At 36.3% G+C, this 20105-nt stretch overlaps 1 protein-coding gene across 1 annotated transcript; it reads left to right on the top strand.

Moving 5' to 3' along the window:
- Window positions 1-7290: 7290 nt before the first annotated feature.
- LOC128559927 (uncharacterized) lies at window positions 7291-14877 on the top strand. The gene is made up of 2 exons (XM_053553070.1): window positions 7291-7448; window positions 13927-14877. Exon 2 carries the CDS (start codon window positions 13931-13933, stop codon window positions 14753-14755), a length of 825 nt encoding a protein of 274 aa, XP_053409045.1. The 5' UTR covers window positions 7291-7448; window positions 13927-13930; the 3' UTR covers window positions 14756-14877.
- The last annotated feature ends 5228 nt before the right edge of the window (window positions 14878-20105 follow it).

The following is a 20105-nucleotide window of genomic DNA, read 5'->3' as shown; positions in this document are numbered from 1 at the left end:
AATTTTTTCCTATATAAGTCTATGTAAAACTTAAGACCCCCCGGGGCAGGGCCTTTTTTCAACACAGGGTTATAATTTGAACAGTTTTGGTAGAGGACCATAAGGCAATGCTACATACCAAATATCAAAGGCCTAGGTCTTGTGGTTTTAGGCAAAAAGATTTTTTGAACAATCTTCATAAAGGACCATTAGATGATGTCACAAGCCAAATATCAAGGCTGTATGCCTTGTGGTTTTGGACAAGAAATTTTTTTAGGTTTTTTCTTTCGGTTGCCATGGCAACGAGAGTTCTGCATGGAATTCAATTCTTTGAACAATTTTGAAAGGAGGCCACCCAAGGATCATTCCTGTGAAGTTTGGTGTAATTCTGCCAACTGGTTTTCAAGAAGAAGATTTTTTTAGAAAATGTTGACGGACGGACAACTAACGTCGCACAACTAACGACGGACATTGAGCAGTCACAAAAGCTCACCATGAGCCTTTGGCTCAGGTGAGCTAACAAGAGCTGTCAGTGGACAGCGTGCTCGACTATTCTCAGTGCTTGATAGTATAATATAAGCAATGGGTAAAACTTTAACATTACAATAAGCATATTTTAAGTCAAAAAGGGGCCATAATTCAGTCAAAATGCTTGATAGAGTCGCCTCCGTCCTTTTACAGACTGGGGTCATGATGGTAAACAAGTATGCAAAATATGAAATGAATATCTCAATGGACTTTGAAAATATTTGGAGTGGTACGCAAACTTTAACATTTATTCTAAGTCAAAAAGGGGCCATAATTCAGTCAAAATGCTTGATAGAGTTGCCTCCTCCTTTTTACAGACTGGGTTCATGATGGTTAACAAGTATGCAAAATATGAAAGCAATATCTCAATGGACTTTGAAAATATTTGGGGTGGTACGCAAACTTTAACATTTATTCTAAGTCGAAAATGGGCTATAATTCAGTAAAAATGCTTGATAGAGTTGCCTCCTCCTTTTTACATACTGAGGACATGATGGTAAACAAGTATGCAAAATATGAAAGCAATATCTCAATGGACTTTGAAAGTATTTGGGGTGGTACGCAAACTTTAAAATTTATTCTAAGTTGAAAAGGGGCCATAATTCAGTCAAAATGCTTGACAGAGTTGCCTCCTCCTTTTTACAGACTGGGGTCAATGATGGTAAACAAGTACATGTATACAAAATATGAAAGCAATATCTCAATGGACTTTGAAAATATTTGGGGTGGTACGCAAACTTTAAAATTTGTGTGATGCTCACGCTCACGCCGACGCGAGTAGGATAGCTCCCCTATTCTTCGAATAGTGGAGTTAAAAATGGAATTAGTTTAAATTCTTACCATCCCCTAACTGGCCTTGTACATAAGGTGGTGAATGGATTGGTGAGTTGACTATAGGTGAAGCCGGACCCCGGCTGCTTCTACCCGTTTCATGCTCATTAGAAGGACGCCGTATAGCCAGGATGTCATGGCTACCGCTGATATTCACGTAAGGATTACTGCCTAGATTTAGCTCTTTTATGTGCTTCTTCTTGCCAGACCTGATCATATACAATGAATGTGACTCATTTCAATATAATTTCGCCATTTTCAAACTGAAAATGTTTAAAACATTTGTTCTGATTCTTTCACTGGTTGTAGAGATAGATAGGAATATCCAGCTGGACACTATTTATGAGGCAATAAGAGCAGGACCTTTCACTGCCTTTCATTTATAACAACTAAGCATTTTGGTTTGTCCTTAATATGTACTACTTTCTTACAGCAACTTCAACGCTAATTTTTCAGTATCAATTATATAATGCATCCGAAATTATAATACAGCAAACCAGGTTTATACAAAATTCCTAGCGTTAATATCCAAACAAACCTACCTGACCACGTCTATATTCTGTCGACTGGGTCTACATCTTGTACTTAGTGAGCTAACATACCTGACTGGGACTATATCTTGTACTTTGTAGGCTGACTTACCTGGTTGGGTTCTGTACTCTGTGGGCTAACTCCACCTGACAGTATCTACATTTTGAACTTTTCTGACAGGGTCTATACCCTGTACTTCATGACCTAACTAATCTGCCTTGGTCTATATCCTCTCCTTTGTGAGATATCTTGTAAGCTTACTCACATGATAGGTCAGTATTCCGTACCTTAAGAGTAAATTTACTTGACCGGGTCTATATCCTGTACTTTGTAACCTAACTAACCTGATGGGTCTGACTGTTGAAAATGGTTGAGAAGATTAAAAACTATTTTTGATTTAATGTGATATTAGGATAGACTGGTTCAAGAGCAAATTGCATGGTTACTGTAAAGAATCAAATGAAAAAGAGATTGAAAAAGACAAGAGGACCATGATGGTCCTGAATCGCTCACCTCTTCCCACATGACCCAGTTTTGAGTATGACGTCGTTTTTTCTATTATTTGACATAGTGACCTAGTTTTGGAGCTCATGTGACCCAGTTTTGAACTTGACCTAGATATTATCAAGATAAAAATTCTGACCAATTTTCATGAAGATCCATTGAAAAATATGGTCTCTAGAGAGGTCACAAGGTTTTTTCTATTATTTGACCTATTGACCTAGTTTTCGAAGGTACGTGACCCAGTTTTGAACTTTACATAGATATCATCAAGATAAAAATTCTGACCAATTTTCATGAAGATCTCATGAAAAATATGGCCTCTAGAGAGGTCACAAGGTTTTTCTATTTTTATACCTACTGGCCTAGTTTTTGATGGCACGTGACCCAGTTTCGAAACTGACCTAGATATCATCAAGGTGAATATTCAGATCAATTTTCATGAAGATCCATTGAAAAATATGGCCTCTAGAGAGGTCAAAAGATTTTAATAATTTTAGACCTACTGACCTAGTTTTTGATAGCAGTTGACCCAGTTTCAAACTTGACCTAGATATCATCAAGATGAACATTCAGACCAACTTTCATACAGATCCCATGAAAAGTATGGTCTCTACAGAGGTCACAAGGTTTTTTTATTATTTGACCTACTGACCTAGTTTTTTATGGCACATGACCCAGTTTCAAACTTGACCTAGATATCATCAAGGTGAACATTCTGACCAATTTTTATGGAGATCCATTCACAAGTATGGCCTCTAGAGAGGTCACAAGGTTTTTCTATTTTTAGACCTACTGACCTAGTTTTTGACCGCACATGACCCTGTTTCGAACTTGACCTAGATATCATCAAGATGAACATTCAGACCAATTTTCATACAGATCCCATGAAAAATATGGCCTTTAGAGAGGTCACAAGGTCTTTCTATTATTTGACCTACTGACCTACTTTTTGATGGCACGTGACCCACTTTCAAACTTGACCTAGATATCATCAAGATGAATATTCTGACCAATTTTCATGAAGATCTCATGAAATATATGGCCTCTAGAGAGGTCACAAAGTTTTTCTATTTTTAGCCCTACTGACCTAGTTTTTGACCACAGGTGACCCAGTTTCGAACTTGACCTAGATATCATCAAGATAAACATTCAGACCAACTTTCATACAGATCCCATGAAAAATATGGCCTTTAGAGAGGTCACAAGGTTTTTCTATTATTTGACCTACTGACCTAGTTTTTGAAGGCACGTGACCCAGTTTCGAACTTGAACTAGATATCATCAAGGTGAACATTCTGACCAATTTTCATGAAGATCTTGTGAAATATATGGCCTCTAGAGAGGTCACAAGGTTTTTCTATTTTTAGCCCTACTGACTTAGTTTTTGACCGCAGGTAACCCAGTTTCGAACTTGACCTAGACATCATCAAGATAAACATTCAGACCAACTTTCATACAGATCCCATGAAAAATATGGCCTTTAGAGAGGTCAAAAGGTTTTTCTATTATTTGACCTACTGACCTAGTTTTTGAAGGCACGTGACCCAGTTTCGAACTTGAACTAGATATCATCAAGGTGAACATTCTGACCAATTTTCATGAAGATCTTGTGAAATATATGGCCTCTAGAGAGGTCACAAGGTTTTTCTATTTTTAGACCTACTGACCTAGTTTTTAATGGAACGTGACCCAGTTTCGAACTTGACCTAGCTATCATCAAGATGAACATTCTGACCAATTTTCATGAAGATCTTGTGAAATATATGGCCTCTAGAGAGGTCACAGGGTTTTTCTATTATTTGACCTACTGACCTAGTTTTTGACGGCACGTGACCCACTTTCGAACTTGACCTAGATATCATCAAGATGAACATTCTGACCAACTTTCATATAGATCCCATGAAAAATATGGCCTCTAGAGAGGTCACAAGGTTTTTCTATTATTTGACCTACTGACCTAGTTTTTAATGGCACGTGACCCACTTTCGAACTTGACCTAGATATCATCAAGATGAACATTCTGACCAATTTTCATGAAGATCTCATGAAATATATGGCCTCTAGAGAGGTCACAAGGTTTTTCTATTTTTAGACCTACTGACCTAGTTTTTGACCGCAGGTGACCCAGTTTCGAACTTGACCTAGATATCATCAAGGTAAACATTCAGACCAACTTTCATACAGATCCCATGAAAAATATGGCCTTTAGAGAGGTCACAAGGTTTTTCTATTATTTGACCTACTGACCTAGTTTTTGACGGCACGTAATCCACTTTCGAACTTGACCTAGATATCATCAAGGTGAACATTCTGACCAATTTTCATGAAGATCTTGTGAAATATATGGCCTCTAGAGAGGTCACAAGGTTTTTCTATTTTTAGACCTACTGACCTAGTTTTTGATGGAACGTGACCAAGTTTCGAACTCGACCTAGATATCATCAAGGTGAACATTCTGACCAATTTTCATGAAGATCTTGTGAAATATATGGACTCTAGAGAGGTCACAAGGTTTTTCTATTTTTAGATCTACTGACCTAGTTTTTGATGGCACGTAACCCAGTTTCGAACTTGACCTAGATATCATCAAGATGAACATTCTGACCAACTTTCATAAAGATCCCATGAAAAATGTGACCTCTAGAGTGGTCACAAGCAAAAGTTTACGGACGGACGCACGGACGGACGCACGGACGGACGGACGACGGACGACGGACACCGCACGATCACAAAAGCTCACCTTGTCACTTTGTGACAGGTGAGCTAAAAATGCATCAAAATTAACCTTAAATTCTAAGTAAAAGGGGGCATAATTCATGACAAATTGGTGCCAGAGTTATGCACCTTGTGCCATATGATGTGGGTGATAAGGTGGAACAACTATTTTAAGTTTGAATCAAGAGTGAAAGTGCACCAAAACTTTAACCTGACATTCTAAGTAAAAAGGGGAAATAATTCATCAAATATTGGTGCAAGAGTTATGGCTCTTGTGTCATATGATGTGAGTGATGATGTTGAACAACTATTTTAAGTTTGAATCAAATCCATTCAGTAATAACTGAGATAGAGTGAAAGTGCATCAAAACTTTAACCTGAAATTCTAAGTAAAAGTTGGGGATAATTCATTAAATATTGGTACCAGAGTTATGGACCTTGTGTCATATGATGTGGGAGATGATGTGGAACAACTACTTTAAGTTTGAATCAAATCCATTTAGTAATAATTAAAATAGAGTGAAAGTGCATCAAAACTTTAACCTGAAATTCTAAGTAAAAAGGGGGAATAATTCATGAAATACTGGTGTGAGAGTTATGGCCCTTGTGCCATATGATGTGGGTGATGATGAGGAATAACTATTTCAAGTTTGAAACAAATCCATCAAGTAATTACAGAGATAAGGAGGAAAAAAGAGAAAGTGTTAAAAATCTTTAACCACGGTGGGGACGCGGAAGGACGCTGACGCCAACGCCGGGTTGAGTAGGATAGCTCTCCATATACTTCGTTAAGTCGAGCTAAAAATGAAGATTCATGCAAAATGATCAAAATAACAAATGTGAAACTGTTCTTTATAACTATACTTTCCTGCATATATAACTGCTTTTGGGGCAAGAACTGTGTTCATAATATAAGAGTATTCACTCCAACCGAGTTTGAAGTATGAGTAGATTGCTATATGAAATAAAGAAGACCAAAAGATCAGTGAATCAAATATTGATCTTTATATCAGAGTTCGCTATATCTGAGTTTTACTGTACTTTACAGACACAATTTATTCTGTTATCAAATGTATGAAAATTCATTAAAGTTCATAGAAAATGACACGGGAAGAATCAGGTCTTTGCTGACTGCTGGGGTTGAATCTGGGCAGCTATCTTCATCTGGAAGATCTCTGACATCACTGAAAATATAACAATATATTTCATAATTATAAGAAAGTCAGAAAGTTATTAGAGTAATTAAATGAGCTGCGCCATGAGAAAACCAACATAGTGCGTTTTCGACCAGCATGGATCCAGACCAGCCTGCGCATCCGTGCAGTCTGGTCAGGATCCATGCCGTTCGCTTTCAAAGCCTATTGCAATTAGAGAAACTGTTAGCGAACAGCATGGATCCTGACCAGACTGCGCAGATGCGCAGGCTGGTCTGGATCCATGCTGGTCGCAAATGCACTATGTTGGTTTTCTCATGGTGCGGCTCAAATCTAGAAATGTGTCTTTTTAAGCAGAGTGTCCCCGCAAAATAAATTCTCACAATAGGATATGGACTTTTATACTGAAAAAGTAAGAAAGGGCAATAACTCAGACAATTATGGTCCCTTCAAATATTTGTTTGTTCCATACATCATGGGAGATCACCTGTAAATTTTAAGTTATCCTAAATACACCTGATAATGTGCAGTGTGACACAAAATTTTAAGAACTTATGAAATGTACAGAAGAGTTCTCATTATCCGAACAACCTTACATTGTTTCATCTTCTACAGTTGATTTATTTTGATGGGGTTAATGCAGTTTTACAGCAGTATTTCAGTTAAATATGGTGGAATGTAAAGTGATATTTGCTAGATATTCTAATGTACAGTGTTTATTAATAAAACTTGCAAGATGTTGTCAGCCTAAATACAATAATTTTGAAGTTTTAAGGGATTCTAGTTAAGCATTAGTAAATTTCTCAATTTTGAAAACGTGTTTTTATTAGATTTTTAATATGAAATTGAATTTGAGAATCTGTAATAGATATGAAAACAATATTTTAAATATGCCATGGTATAATTTCATAAAATGTATCTATATTAAGATCAAACAATTCTAGGTGAAAAAGGTTTAGGTTTCTTTATAACCTTGTATAACCAGGTTCAAGAATATCGATTGTGCAATCTACTGAGCTGAAATTCATTTACTTCCTTTTTCATTTAATTATATTTGATTGCACTATATAAATAATTTCTATAGTTGGTCTTTTTTAAATTTGATCATATCAAATAACATTGTTAGGATAATTTAACCTTCCAATGCTTCATAAAAAATTATACAGTCCAATACCATGGATAGAAGTGAAAAGATTTCAATTTAAGGTAAGTTATAACGTTCACTAATCAATATCTAAATGTCTAATTACGTTTCTTCTTTTCATTTATTAATTATTAAATTGTAGATACTTTTCCTACCTATAACTTATTTAAACAGAATGTTTTTCCAGATTCAGGTATTTTTGTCAAAAATGGGGAAACCATTTGAGCCGTGCCATGAGAAAACCAACATAGTGGGTTTGCGACCAGCATGGATCCAGACCAGCCTGCGCATCCACGCAGTCTGGTCAGGATCCATGCTGTTCACTTTCAAAGCCTATTTTCATATTCAAGTAAATAAAAATTGGTTACATAATCTTTGTTGTATGTACCATTTATCTGAATGCTGTTCTGCAATAAAAAGTAAAACTACTGTGAAATCATTAGTTTTGCTGACGCAAAATGTGATATTGACCATTAAACAGCCATTTTGTGAGGGCATATGTATTTAAATTTTATTAAAGAAATTAAACAGAATTTCATTTGTTTGTTGGGAATAAATTTTGTTGATTTAACAACCACAAAATCAAAGTAAAATAGTCCTCCACGAAAATTACTGATTTTACAGTACATTTGTAGTAGGAACTTACCTTACTGTCCTGTATATATATATATATATATATATATATATATATTATCTACTAAATAATACTGATTCATAATTCTTTGTTATTTCTTAAACTACGAAATTGTTTTAAGAATTTTTAATTGTTATTTTGATATTGTGATGGAAGTCTGGAGGCATGTCCCTGTCCTTACTTTTTTTGTTTTTCAAAAAACTAGCATAGGTAAGTTATGATAAGTGTCTATGTCAGAATATACAATGATGATAAAACAAGAGGACCATTAAATTTAATTGCTTGCTTGGGCAAATTTCTTTGCTAAAGCTTCAAAAAAAAAAAAAAAAAAAATAGGTGAGAAGGTCATAGTAAAGATTCTTCAAGAGAAGTTCTGAAATCTGTTAAAAAATTATACAGGTGGTCCAAATCTCTTTGCTGTAGCTTCAAAAACAAGAAAGTAGGTCAGCAGATCAGGGTTAATAATAGTTAAGATGAGTATTGAAATCTGTATCAAAAGTTCTACATGTGATCCAAATTTCCATGCTGTATCTTCAAAAACAAGAAAGTAGGTCAGAAGGTCACGATTAAGACTGTTCAAGATGAGTATTGAAATCTTTATAAAAAAATTATACAAGTGGTCCAAACTTCTATACTGTAACTTCAAAAACGAAAAAGTAGGTCAGTAGGTCATGATTAAGACTATTCAAGATGAGTATTGAAATCTGTATCAAACATTATACATGTGGTCCAAATCCTTTTGCTGTAGCTTCAAAAAACAAGACAGTAGGTCAGAGCTAAGAACATTAAAGATGAGTATTGAAATCATTATCGAAAGTTATTTACCTGGTCCAAATTTCTATGCTGTTAAGATCGGTGTGCAAAACTGTATATGTCATCCAAATTTCAAGGCTGTATCTTTAAAAAAAAAAGTAGGTCAGTAGGTCAAGGTCACAGTCAGATGACCCCTAATTACTTGAGGTCATTAGGTAATTATAATTAAACAGTCTAGGAAATATGATCAGATAATTTTTGAAGTATTTTTTCCTGTATAACTCATGTACAAGTGATCCCTGAGACGGGGCCTCTTTTCACCCAATGGGCATGATTTGAAAATATTGTTAGAGAACCACTGGGCAATGCTACATACCAAATATCAAAGGCTGAAGCCTTGAACTTTCAGACAAGAAGATTTTTATCTTTTTTCCTATATAAGTCTATGTTAAACTTGGGGCCCCCGGGGTAGGGCCTCTTTTCACCCCAGGGGCATAATTTGAGAAATTATGGTAGAGGACCACTAGGCAATGCAACATACCAAATATCAAAAGCCTAGGCCTTGCAGTTTCAGGCAAGAAGATTTTTAAAGGTTTTTCCTATATAAGTCTATGTTAAACTTGGGACCCTCTAGGTGGGGCCTCTTTTCATCCTAGGGTGAACAAACTTTGTAGAGGACCACAAGGCAATGCTACATACCAAATATCAAAGGCCTAGGTAATTTTTAATGTTTTTTTCCTATATAAACCATGTGACCCCTGGGGCGGGGCCATATTTGTCCCTAGGGAGATAATTTGAACAATCTTGGTAGAGGACCACTATATGATGCTACATACCAAATATTAAAGACCTAGGCCCTGTGGTTTTCGACAAGAAGATTTTTAGAGTTTTCAATATATAAGTATGTAAACCATATGACCCCTAGGGCGGGGCCATATTTGACCCTACGGAGATAATTTGAACAATCTTGGTAGAGGACCACTAGATGATGCTTTATACCAAATATAAAAGCCCTATAATCTGTGGTTTTGGACAAGAAGATTTTTAACGTTTTTCATTTCGGTTGCCATGGCCAACCAGAGTTCTGTATGGAATTCAATTCTTTGAACAATTTTTTAAGAAGACCATCCAAGGGACATCCCTGTGAAGTTTCATCAAAATTGGCTTAGTGGTTTAGGAGGAGATGTTGTTTAAAGGAAAGTGATCTGACAGACGCCAGACGGTGAGCAATCACAATAGCTTAGTAGCTTCGGGTGTGGGTAAAATGTTCCACGCCCAAAATGTCCTTTTGGTTATGCCTTTAGAGCATCAGTAAGTTGATTTCTAACATCACTGACCATATTTAAAGCATAAAAAGTGCAACTTTGCAATTTGCAACTTTTCGTTAAACAAGAGGGCCATGAAGGCCCTGTATCGCTCACCTGACCTATTGACCTAAAGATCATAAAGATTAACATTCTGACCAAGTTTCATTAAGATATGGTCATAAATGTGGCCTCTAAAGTGTTAGCTAGCTTTTCCTTTGTTTTGGCCCGGTGACCTAGTTTTTGACCTCACATGACCCAGATTCGAACTTGACCTTAAGATCATCAAGATTAACGTTCTGACTAAGTTTCATGAAGATACAGTTATAAATGTGGCCTCCAGAGTGTTAACAAGCTTTTCCTTTGATTTGACCTAGTGACCTAGTTTTTCAACCCACCTGACCCAGATTTTAATCTGACCTAAAAATCATCAAGATTAACATTCTGACCAAGTTTCATTAAGATAAGGTCATAAATGTGGCCTCTGGAGTGTTAACTAGCTTTTCCTTTGATTTGACCTGGTGACCTAGTTTTTGACCCCACATGACCCAGACTTGAACCTGACCTAAAGATCATCAGAATTAACATTCTGACTAAGTTTCATAAAGATACAGTCATAAATGTGGCCTCTAGAGTGTTAACAAGCTTTTCCTTGGATTTGACCTAGTGACCTAGTTTTTCACCCCACCAGACCCTGATTTAAATTTGACCTAAAGATCATCAAGATTAACATTATGACCAAGTTTCATTAAGATATGGTCATAAATATGACCTCTGGAATGTTAACTAGCTTTTCCTTTGATTTGACCTGGTGACCTAGTTTTTGATCCTACATGACCCAGATTTAAACTGGACCTTAAGATCATCAAGATCAACATTCTGACGAAGTTTCATGAAGATATGGTCATAAATGTGGCCTCTAGAATGTTAACTAGCTTTTCCTTTGATTTGACCTGGTGACCTAGTTTTTGACCCTACATGACCCAGATTCAAACAGGACCTTAAGATCATCAAGATTAACATTCTGACCAAGTTTCATGAAGATACAGTCATAAATGTGGCCTATACAATGTTAACAAGCTTTTCCATCGTTTTGACCTGGTGACCTCGTTTTTTTACCCCGGATTAGTAGGCCTCGACCTTAGCGGTGGACCGTTGGACCGACGCAACCAAAATATCGGCAGGTCCACTAACTATGAAAAGTTGGGTAGACCGACGGTCAACCAATTTTCAGTCACGGTCTGCAAATAAAATAAAACCCTTAAAAGTAAAAAAAAATAGGAGGGAAAATCGTACCCATATCGGCGAATTCACAAAACGAATGTTGATTTTGCCTTAAGTACGGCATTCTACCGTTATAAGCATTGGCGAGTTAAAGTCAGGAGAGCACGAATGGACTACTCCACCGATCGGGCGAGTGGTTTTTACGTGGTAACTTTACCAAATTGAGAAATTACATCAGGCAAAATTACCTGGATTGACTGGAATTTACCCGCGAATCGTAAAAATATCAAAACGTCATGCTGGTAATTTTCCATTCCACAAGCACGTGCGCCCTATCGTAATGTCTAATTTACATCGCGGTTACTTTTGACACAATAAACGCGCGTAGTGCATTCATTTTTTAATATAATCGCTTTAAATTTTCAACACCGCTTGAGAACTAATACAGTTTGAATTCTATAACAATTTTAATAAGATATCGACAGGAATGTAGGCAAAATTCTTTAAAAATGATCAAATTTTCATATAATGTTTTGTAAAATTTCAAACAGCGCGATCTTGATTATTTATTTCTTTCTAAAAGTAAATATACGGTACATACTATGGTAATAAAATTCAGACTTTTGACCAGAAAGTACAACAAACACAATTAAAAAATCTTAAATACTGAAAAAGCGGCAGCAATTTAAATACATGGAGTAAAACGATTTTTGGCAAACAGATTTCTGTTAGCGCGGCAGAATAGCTTACGTGACCTAATGAACGTAAATAGAAATGTGGTATAAAATAAAGCAGTATGATGTCGTTGCGGTTTTTAATAAGTTTTAAATGATTCTTTGTACATGTATGTTTTGACACAACACTTTGTTAGATATTCTTCTGAAACAATAATGTAAATTTCTTGAGGGCAAATAGGTCACAGAGGTAGGACATCCACTATCATCGTTCACGTTTACATGTCAGTTTATTCGGGATATTGCACATTCGCTTTTAAAAAATTAAAGAAAAAACTTTTTTACTGATTTCTTCTCAACAATTAAAGGAATCGAGAATACGATCAGACAGTGATGTGTCACATGGCGCGAAAACATGACGTAATGCCATGACAATCTCGGGGAAACTATACCGCGTTGATCTCCGCTTCAGATGCCACGAATAACCGACACACTTCTTTTAGCTCTTTGAGGGGGTGTTAATTGAAAATGAAAACAAGGCCAATTACTTAGTTTATCATCAGAATAATTACCGATAATTAATTGTTGATGTTTTCTTTTTTCACTTTCAACACGGGTCGGGAGGATGATGATTATTGTGTCCATATTTTGGGACACTTTTCAAAATAATTATTTTCGGGATAACAGATTGCTACAGTCTTCCATTTTTAATTATTTTAGAAATAAGTCCTGTTTCTTTGAGTCATATGAAGTTATTACGTCAACAACATCACAATTTATGTGATAGAATTGGAGGTCCACTAAAGTCTGAGCAGGTCTACTAGATTTTAGCAGTTGGTGGACCTGCTGGCAACTGCTGAAAAAAGTTAAGGTCGAGGCCTGTAATTACCCAATATCAAACTCGTCCAAGATTTTATTAAAGGTAACATTCTGACCAATTTTCATTAAGATTGGACCAAAATTGTGACCTCTAGAGTGTTAACAAGCTTTTCCTTTGATTTGACCTGGTGACCTAGATTTTGATCCCAGATGACCCAGTATCGAATTCGACCAAGATTTTATTGAGGGTAACATTCTGACCAAGTTTCATTAAGATTGGGTCAAAATTGTGACCTCTAGAGTGTTAACAAGCTTTTCCTTTGATTTGACCTGGTGACCTAGTTTTTGACCCCAGATGACCCAATATCAAATTTGTCCAAGATTTTATTGAGAGTAACATTCTGACCAAATTTTATTAAGATTGGGCCAAAATTGTGACCTCTAGAGTGTTAACAGTCAAATTGTTGACGATGACGTCGACGGACGGACAACGGACACAGGGCGATCACAAAAGCTCACCTTTGAGCACTTCGTGCTCAGGTGAGCTAAAAAGTTGAAAAAAATTTCTCTAAGGCCATAAAAACATTTAGGGTAGGCTGGGATACTGGAAACAAATACTTTTTTACGCCTTATCAGTATGTTGAAAGACAAATATCCATAAAACATGGCATATTTTGTCTTTAACATTTAAAGCAGTTTCAAGCTCTTAAGTTGGTCAAGAGACATCATGTTCTGACACATTATCTGTACTCAAACCAGTGTCAATCCAAACCCTTTGAATCACTTGCAAGTAATGCATGCAAAGTTGCTTCTGACCAAAATTTGTGAACATCCATCCCGCCATTCATAAGAACAAGTCTTTTAAAGAAAACTTTCTATGCCAGATGGACTATGGCCACTAGACACTCTACCATATCCATCTATACTCTTGGTTAGATTTGCCAAGTATTAAGACCTGCCTCTTTAAAATAAAGTATGAAGTCGTTCCTCATTAAAGTAATTTTTGCATCAGCTATTGACTGCATTAAAGAACTTTACCTTCAAAACTTATTCTACATTGAATAGCACAATATATATCTCCAAGATAAAGATTTATAATGTGCAGATCTAATTAATATATTTTCTGTTTCAGTGAAATGGCTTACAGCGGAACAAGTAGTCTTCCACACAACAAAACAACGGTGCTTTATGCATATACACCATACGACTATGGTCCATTGAACATAATTGGCGTAGGTCATATCCAGAATTTTGTTGGTGGCTCGTACTATGTCACAACACCAAAAGAAAAAGTCACCCTATACAGAGTCTATGGTGGTAATGCTGGCCAGTATGGACAGTACTGGACCACCCAGCCTCCGACAGGAAATGAAAGTTATCGATGGGATGCAGCAGCCCTGCCACAGTGGAACACAATGGATCAAACATCTACACTTGTGGTGCCTGAGGGAGTTTACCTGTATGAGGGGAGAGTAACTCATCAAGCACATTATCTTGGCGGAGGCTGGCAAGTTTTCATTCCATGGGAAATCGTGAACTTACTTGCAGAGATTCAACCTCACAGAATGATTGAAAATGGTTTTAATCCAAGCATCATCAATAGGATAATTGAACAAATAAACAGTACCCAAAAGAGAACCATGGAACAGTACAGCAAGACGATGAATGAGCTCCTACAAGGGCAAGCGCTTAATCACGGCAGTGAACTTGGCAGCATACCACCTAATATTAGGAATTTCATACAAAGTCAAGGTGGCCACTCAAATTCCTCTCAAGGCATTCAAACCGGCAGGTATGTTGTTCACAGGGACAGTATACCTGTCAGAGGAGGTGGACGCAGAAACATCACAGTATCCGTCAGAATCGAATTTGACCATAGCGAGACACGCAAATATCAATCAGGACAGACCATTGTAACTGAGACAACACACTACTACAATCGAATAACAGAAATCAATTAGACTTACTCTTAAAATGACACAATTAAAGATACTGTATTGCAGCTCTGTCAAAAAGGTAATATATGGAGAAAGAGCTCAACAGGAATGTGTCTACATGTAGTAGAAATAAACTTAGAAATCATCTCAAGTCTATTATTTTACTGCTTGGTTTCAAAAAAAGTGCTAAGTGTACTCTGCCTTTCTTGCAAAAATACAATAACCAAGCTTGATTAATCCTCTCATCCACTTCATAATAAAACAACTTTGGACACTTTTCGTGATAGGCAAGTAAGTGAAAGGTCAATCATTTGCTGCAAATTTGTTTTGTCCTCTATATTTAAAGATACCTTATGGCCATTTTTCACTAAAATATTTTATCTTTAGATATGATTTCATATTATGTATAAAATCCTCATCAGGTGTTTTTTTTACTAAATATATAAATTAAGCCTGCATACAGAGCTACATTCATAATTGAATGTCATGTATTAAGGGTAAATGCCACAGTTGCTTATATATATATATATATATATACGGTAAAAATTTTCCTATGGACAGAATTTCTTTAAACTTTGTGTACTGACTGAGAATCGAGTTTAAAATGGAAATATGTATTAAAAATCATAGGTACCCAGGCTTGATATTGAATTATCTGCCCTTGAAAATAGATTTTTTCTGTATTTTCCCCGACTTTCAAGAGCAGATAATTCAAATTCACGACCAAGGCTAGGTATGTATGATTTGTTTTATGTCATATTTCTGTTTTTGATTTGATTCTCTGTCAGTAAACACAGTTTAAAGAAGAAATTCTGTCTGTAAGAAAATTTTGCCCCATGTCAATATAGGCACTGTGGCAAATGTCCTTAACAATTAACATGACAAAATAATACAGCAAAGTCCTGATCTTTCCCATGGGCCGAATTTCTTTAAACCTTGTGTACTGACTGCAAATGAAGTCTGACACAGAATTATAAATTAAAATCCAGTTTCCTTGCCTTGATCTTGAATGATCTGCCTTTGAAAATTGGATTTTTTAGTATTTTCTGATTTTCAAGGGCAGATAATTCCAGATCAAGCCTGAGAATCAATGATTTTTAGCTCATCTGATTTTTTGAAAAAAAATGATGAGTTATTGTCATCACTTGAGCGGTTGTCGGCGTCAGCGTCGGCGTCTGCGTCGGCGTTGCCTGGTTAAGTTTTATGTTTAGGTCAGCTTTTCTCCTAAACTATCAAAGCTATTGCTTTGAAACTTGGAATACTTGTTCACCATCATAAGCTGACCCTGTATAGCAAGAAACATAACTCCATCTTGCTTTTTGCAAGATTTATGGCCCCTTTTGTACTTAGAAAATATCAGATTTCTTGGTTAAGTTTTATGTTTAGGTCAACTTTTCTCCTAAACTATCAAAGCTTTTGCTTTGAAACTTGGAATACTTGTTCACCATCATAAGCAGACCCTGTACATCAAGAAACATTACTCCATCTTGCTTTTTGCAAGAATTATTGCCCCTTTTGGACTTAGAAAATCAGTTTTCTTGGTTAAGTTTTATGTTTAGGTCAGCTTTTATCCTAAACTATCAAAGCTATTCCTTTAAAACTTGCAACACTTGTTCATCATCATAAGCTGACCCTGTACAGCAAGAAACATAACTCCATCCTGCTTTTTGCAAGATTTATGGCCCCTTTTGGACTTAGAAAATATCAGATTTCTTGGTTAAGTTTTATGTTTAGGTCAACTTTTTCTCTTAAACTATCAAAGCTATTGCTTTAAAACTTGCAACTCTTGTTCACCATCATAAGCTGACCCTGTACAGCAAGCAACATAACTCCATCCTGCTTTTTGCAATAATTATTGCCCCTTTTGGACTTAGAAAAATCATTTTCTTGGTTGAATATTATGTTTAAGTCAACTTTTCTCATAAACTATCAAAGCTATTGCTTTAAAACTTGCAACAGTTTTTCACCATCATAAGTGGACACTGTACATCAAGAAACATAACTCTATCCTGCTTTTTGCAAGAGTGATGGCCCTTTTTAGACTTAGAAAATCATGGGTAGGACAATATTTCTATTATACAAAAAAAAATCAGATGAGCGTCAGCACCCGCAAGGCGGTGCTCTTGTTAATACATATTTCTGTTTTAAACATGACTCTCAGTCAGTACACAAAGTTTAAAGAAATTCTGTCCGTAGGAACATTTTTGCCTATATACATAAAAGCAACTGTGGCATTGAATTGTGTGTTAAAACAATTGCCATATTTTTAGCCTTAGTACACATTTAATTTTATACTGGGTTTATCTATACATGTATACAGTGTGTACTATTTTGCGTTGTATTGTTGATACACATAAACTTGTTAATTTAATGTATAGTTCGGTTTCGAGGTCAGCAATGTTATTGTACTTTTAACAATGGAACAGTCTGTTATTTAGTATGATAGTGGTTCTTATATAAATAAGGCAAGGTCAATCATGCTGACTTCCCTAATCAGCAGACAAGTCTATATATTGAACTCTCAAACATCAAAATCAAACTATATACATAAACTATATGAAGTAAATGTTTAAGTTTTTAAATAAGAAATTTGGATCTAATTTATCTTTAGGGTCCTCCGTGGCCGGGTGGTTAAGGTCGCTGACTTCAAATCACTTGCCCCTCACCGATGTGGATTTGACCCTAACTTAGGGCGTTGAATTCTTCATGTGGGGAAGCCATCCAGCTGCCTAACGGAAGGTCGGTGGTTCTACCCACATGTTCCCGTGATGAAATAATGCACAGAGGGGCACCTGGGGTCTTCCTCCACCATCAAAGTTGGAATGTCGCCATATGACCTGAATTGTGTCGGTGTGACATTAAACCCAACAAAAGAAAACAAACTAATAAATCTTTAATCAAAGTAGATGCAAGTTATTATTACAAAAGGAAATGTGTGAGTCATCCCAATTAAGCTGGAAGTTCCCTTTATTGAAAGCAAAATAGTTGCAAGTTCCCTTTAATGAATGAAAAGTGGCTTCTAGTTCCCTTTAATGAAAGAAAAATAGCTGCAATTTCTCATTATAGAAAGCAAAAATAGCTGCAAGTTCCCTTTATTGAAAGCAAAGTATCAGCAAGATCCCCTTTATGAAAACAAAGTAGCTGCGAGTTCCCTTTATTGAAAGCAATAGCTGCAAATTCCCTTATTGAAAGTAAAGTAGCTGCAAGTGCCCTTTATTGAAACAAAAGAGCTGCAAGTGCCTTTTATTGAAAGCAACATACATTTACCTGCAAATTCTCTTTATTGAAAGCAAACTAGCTGCAAATTCCCTTTATTGAAAGCAAACTAGCTGCAAATTCCCTTTATTGAAAGCAAACTAGCTGCAAGTTCCCTTTTTTTGAAAGCAACATAGCTGCAAATTCCCATTATTGAAAGCAAACTATCTACAAATTCCCTTTATTGAAAGCAAAATAGCTGCAAGTTCCTCCTAATAAAATGAAACTGCAGGTAGTTCCAAAATAATACCTTTATAAAAGCAAAGTGCACTTTCATAGAAACAAGTGATCCCATTATGGATTTAAATTTGTTGCAAGATCATACACATATATGAAAGCAAAAGTTTCAAACTCTGCCATTTATGTAAGCAAGGTAGTTGCAAGTGACCTCTGATATGAATACATAAGGGGAGCGGTGGTGTCAGCCGCTCAACTGGGGTTCATCGGTTTGAGCCCCACTGGGGTCACGACCATTCCTTTTCATATGACACGAGTAATGGTGTTTTCAGGAAGTGGACTCGAAAGTGGTTTAAATTAGCTTGAAGGTTTCATCACAACTGAACTAAAATAAAATAGAAGATGTTTTTGCAGAAAAGCACAAATCTCCCCTGAAAGCATAGTCATAGGCAAGATAACAAGAGGGCCATGATGGCCCTATATCGCTCACCTGTTATCACTGCACTTAAGGACAAGTCTTCAAGGTCAAAAGATCATAATAGAAATCAATCAAAAGAATTATGAGAAAATATAGTTGAAATTTTCTTTAAGTAACTTTAAAAACAAGATCTGAAAACTTTTTGTAGAGGTCCACTAGGCAATGCTACATGTCAAATATCTAAGCTCTTCTGGTTTATTTTTAGAAAATTTTGAAGATTTTTCTATGTATAATCAAGTAACCCCATGGGGCAGGGTCAATTTGACCCCAGGGGTCATGATTTGAATAAATTTTGTAAAAGTCTAACAGGCAATGCTACATGTCAAATATCTAAGATCTAGGCCTTCTGGTTTATTTTTAGAATTTTTTTTTAAGATTTTTCTATGTAAAATCAAGTGACCCCTAGGGCGGAGTCAATTTTGACCCCGGGGGACAAGGTTTGAACAAATTTTGTAGAGGTCCACTAGGCAATGCCACATGTCAAATATTGAGTCTCTAGGCCTTCTAGTTTATTTTTAGAAAATTTTTGAAGATTTTCCTATGTAAAATCAAGTGACCCCTGGGGCGGGGTCAATTTTGACCCAGGGGGTCATGATATGAAAATTTTTTTGTAGAGGTCCACTAGGTAATGCTACATGTGAAATATCTAAGCTCTAGGCCTTCTGGTTTATTTTTAGAAAACTTTTGAAAATTTTCCTATGTAAAGTCAAGTGACCCCTAGGGCGGGGTCAATTTTGACCCCGGGTCATAATTTGAACAACTTTAGTAGAGGTCCACTAGGCAATGCTACATGTCAAATATCTAAGCTCTAGGGCTTCTGGTTTTTGAGAAGAAGATTTTTTAAATATTTTCCTATGTAAAATCAAGTGACCCCTGGGGCGGGGTCAATTTTGACCCCGGGGCCATGATTTTGAACAAATTTTGTAGAGGTCCACTAGGCAATGCTACATGTGAAATAATCTAAGCTCTAGGCCTTCTGGTTTATTTTTAGAAATTTTTTGAAGATTTCCTATGTAAAATCAAGTGACCCCTGGGGCGGGGTCAATTTTGACCCAGGTCATGATTTGAACAATTTTAGTAGAGGTCCACTAGGCAATGCTACATGTCAAATATCTAAGCTCTAAGGCTTCTGGTTTTTGAGAAGAAGATTTTTGAAGATTTTCTTATGTAAAATCAAGTGACCCCTGGGGCGGGGTCAATTTTGACCCCGGGGTCATGATTTGAACAAACTTGGTAGAGGTCCAATAGCAATGCTTCACACCAAATATCTAAGCTCTGGGGCTTCTGGTTTTTGAGAAGAAGATTTTTAAAGTTTTTCCTTTCGGTTGCCAGGGCAACCAGTGTTCTGCATGGAATTCAATTCTTTGAACAATTTTGAAAGGGGGCCATCCAAGGAACATCCCTGTGAAGTTTCATCAAAATTGGCCTGTTGGTTTAGGAGGAGATGTTGTTTAAAGGAAAGTG

This window comes from Mercenaria mercenaria, chromosome 10 (genome assembly GCF_021730395.1).
Source record: "Mercenaria mercenaria strain notata chromosome 10, MADL_Memer_1, whole genome shotgun sequence".
In the NCBI taxonomy this organism is placed as follows: domain Eukaryota; kingdom Metazoa; phylum Mollusca; class Bivalvia; order Venerida; family Veneridae; genus Mercenaria; species Mercenaria mercenaria.
This window is presented reverse-complemented; position numbering and strand designations above follow the sequence as displayed.

Coding starts and splice junctions, on each gene's coding strand:
- LOC128559927 (XM_053553070.1), top strand. CDS start 13,931: ATGGCTTACAGCGGAACAAGTAGTCTTCCACACAACAAAACAACGGTG.